Raw genomic sequence first — 2,315 nt, 5'->3', positions numbered from 1 at the left:
TTGTTATACAGGTATGTCTATAGTCATTCTAGTTCAAATTTCATAGCAGCTAGTGCAAAAAGCATTACTAAGCATTACTTGTAAGTGCTTGTCAGACAGCAATCCAAGACTGTGTTCCTGCATAATCTACCTACTCTTTGTTCTTTTCACCACAAATTCCCGTACACTGTAGAAAAGCAAGCGTGCATGTTATACTACAATAAAACAATGACCAGGAATCACAGGATACAGTCGTTGTAAAGAAATTGTTTGCCTTTGATACTCAAGTAAGTCTTGGGTGATGGCAGCTGAAATTTTTCCAACCAGTGGAATGGCCTTCATTTTACGGGTGGCCATGCAGTCTCTGGGTGGCTCAACAACCCCCAGAATATTCACATGGGTCTGAACTGCTGTATGTTTATGACATCAAATTAATCCTAATATAGTCTGTCCAAAGTTGTGGACAACTCTGAAACATCCGGTCATTAAGCTGTCCCTGTGACTGTAAATACTTTCAGAAAGGCCCTCTTTACATCCTTGTTCCTGAGACTGTAGATGATGGGGTTGAGGAAGGCAGAGACAACATTGTAGAACAGGGCCAGCTTCTTGTCCCGCTCTGGGTCATACCAGGAGCCAGGTCTCATGTACATCATCATTGCTGGTCCATAGAACATGGTGACCATGGTGATGTGAGAAGCACATGTGGAGAGGGATTTGAATCTCCCCTGAGATGAGCGGATTCTTAAGATGGAGGCAAAGATGCGGATGTAAGAGGCCAGGATGAGGGAGAGTGGGACCAAAAGCAGAAGGAAACCCAAGACGAAGTCCAAGTGGTCATTGAGGGACGTGTCTGCACAGGCCAACTTTAGGACAGCAGGAACTTCACAGAAGAAGTGGTTAATCTCATAGGGACCACAGTAAGGCAGACGCATGGTGAAAATGGTGTAGACCAGGGATCCGGCTATGCTAATGGACCCACAGACTGTGACCATCTTGATACAACAAGGACGGCTCATGAGCAGGGTATAGTGAAGAGGAAAGCAAACGGCTACATACCTGTCATAGGCCATAACGGCATAGAGGACACACTCAGCAATGCCCAGCACCAAGAAGATGAACATCTGGGCCACACAAGCTCCCCAGGAGATGGTCCTCCTTGGCCACACCATATTAACCAACATCTGGGGCACAGTGGTGGTGACATAGCTCATGTCCACCAAGGAGAGGACACTGAGAAAGAAGTACATGGGCGTGTGGAGACGGGAGTCCAGGTAGATCAGGGTGACAATGAGTCCATTGCCCAGAAGGGTGACGAGGTAGAGGAGAAGGAAGAAGAGAAAGAGGGCTATTCTGACCTGTGACTCACTGGAGAAGCCAAGGAGGATAAACTCAGATACAGAGCTGTTGTCCTTGCCGAAGCTGTGCATGGTGATCTGCATATTAAGGGGAGACAAGGACTTCCCTCTTCTGTCCTTGTCCCTGAGAAGAGGAGGACAAAATCGGCAGGACGTGAGCCTCACTTCCAGCACCACACATGGATTTGGTCAAACATTTGTTGAGTTGTATGAAAATAGAAAGAAACTAAGGCAGTTGTGACACTGAACCATGAGTCAGACGATCAGGATGCCTATCTGGAACAGAGAACAGGATGCCTGACTACCCAGAAGACCCCACAGCAGACAAGGCATTAGGCAGCCATGTTTCTAACACGACATAGAATAACCCACAGCCACTGCCAGATTCTTCCAGGGATACAATCAGGCATAAGCAGAAACCTGTGCTGAAAATTTAAAATGATGACACTGAAGTCTGTGTCAGTGGGCTGTTGGTACTTGGGGTACTGTCAGCTGAGAGCTGATGGGGTGACAACACAGAGTTACAGGGGAGTTAAGCTATAGAGGAGGAGAAAAGTGGAGGTCTTACAGGGATGATAAAAGAAGTGTTTGAGAGCAGAGGAGAGAGACCTCACAGCCCCGAGAGAACATCCTGGTTTCTGGCTTGCTCATCTCAGTTCTACTGAGGCCTCACTGGCCTATATTTCCTGTACTTGAGTATATGTGGGATTTTCTTTTGAATCCTTAAAATGACTACTCAAGACCACATTTTAAATAATAATGATAATTGATCCATTGTTGATAATACGTATGGTAATACCTTTGACTGAACCAATATATAGTGTATTCAGAATGGGAAAATTATTTGGTGTATTGGAATGACACGCAGTGACTGAATGTAAAATAAAGAAATAAATCATAGATTTTTAAAAATAATAGCTTCCTTTTGGCCGGAACTGCCACCTTCCAGTAATTAACCAAAATGACGAACACAAAGGGAAA

The 2,315-nt window shown here is 45.1% G+C and overlaps 1 protein-coding gene across 1 annotated transcript; it reads right to left on the bottom strand.

Moving 5' to 3' along the window:
• Positions 1-464: 464 nt before the first annotated feature.
• LOC102483673 (olfactory receptor 2A12) lies at positions 465-1,406 on the bottom strand. Its single transcript, XM_006153830.1, has one exon. It carries the CDS (start codon positions 1,404-1,406, stop codon positions 465-467), a length of 942 nt encoding a protein of 313 aa, XP_006153892.1.
• Between the last annotated feature and the right edge of the window lie 909 nt (positions 1,407-2,315).

Source organism: Tupaia chinensis, unplaced genomic scaffold (genome assembly GCF_000334495.1).
Source record: "Tupaia chinensis unplaced genomic scaffold, TupChi_1.0 Scaffold000387_1, whole genome shotgun sequence".
Taxonomy (NCBI): domain Eukaryota; kingdom Metazoa; phylum Chordata; class Mammalia; order Scandentia; family Tupaiidae; genus Tupaia; species Tupaia belangeri.
This window is presented reverse-complemented; position numbering and strand designations above follow the sequence as displayed.

Coding starts and splice junctions, on each gene's coding strand:
- LOC102483673 (XM_006153830.1), bottom strand. CDS start 1,406: ATGCACAGCTTCGGCAAGGACAACAGCTCTGTATCTGAGTTTATCCTC.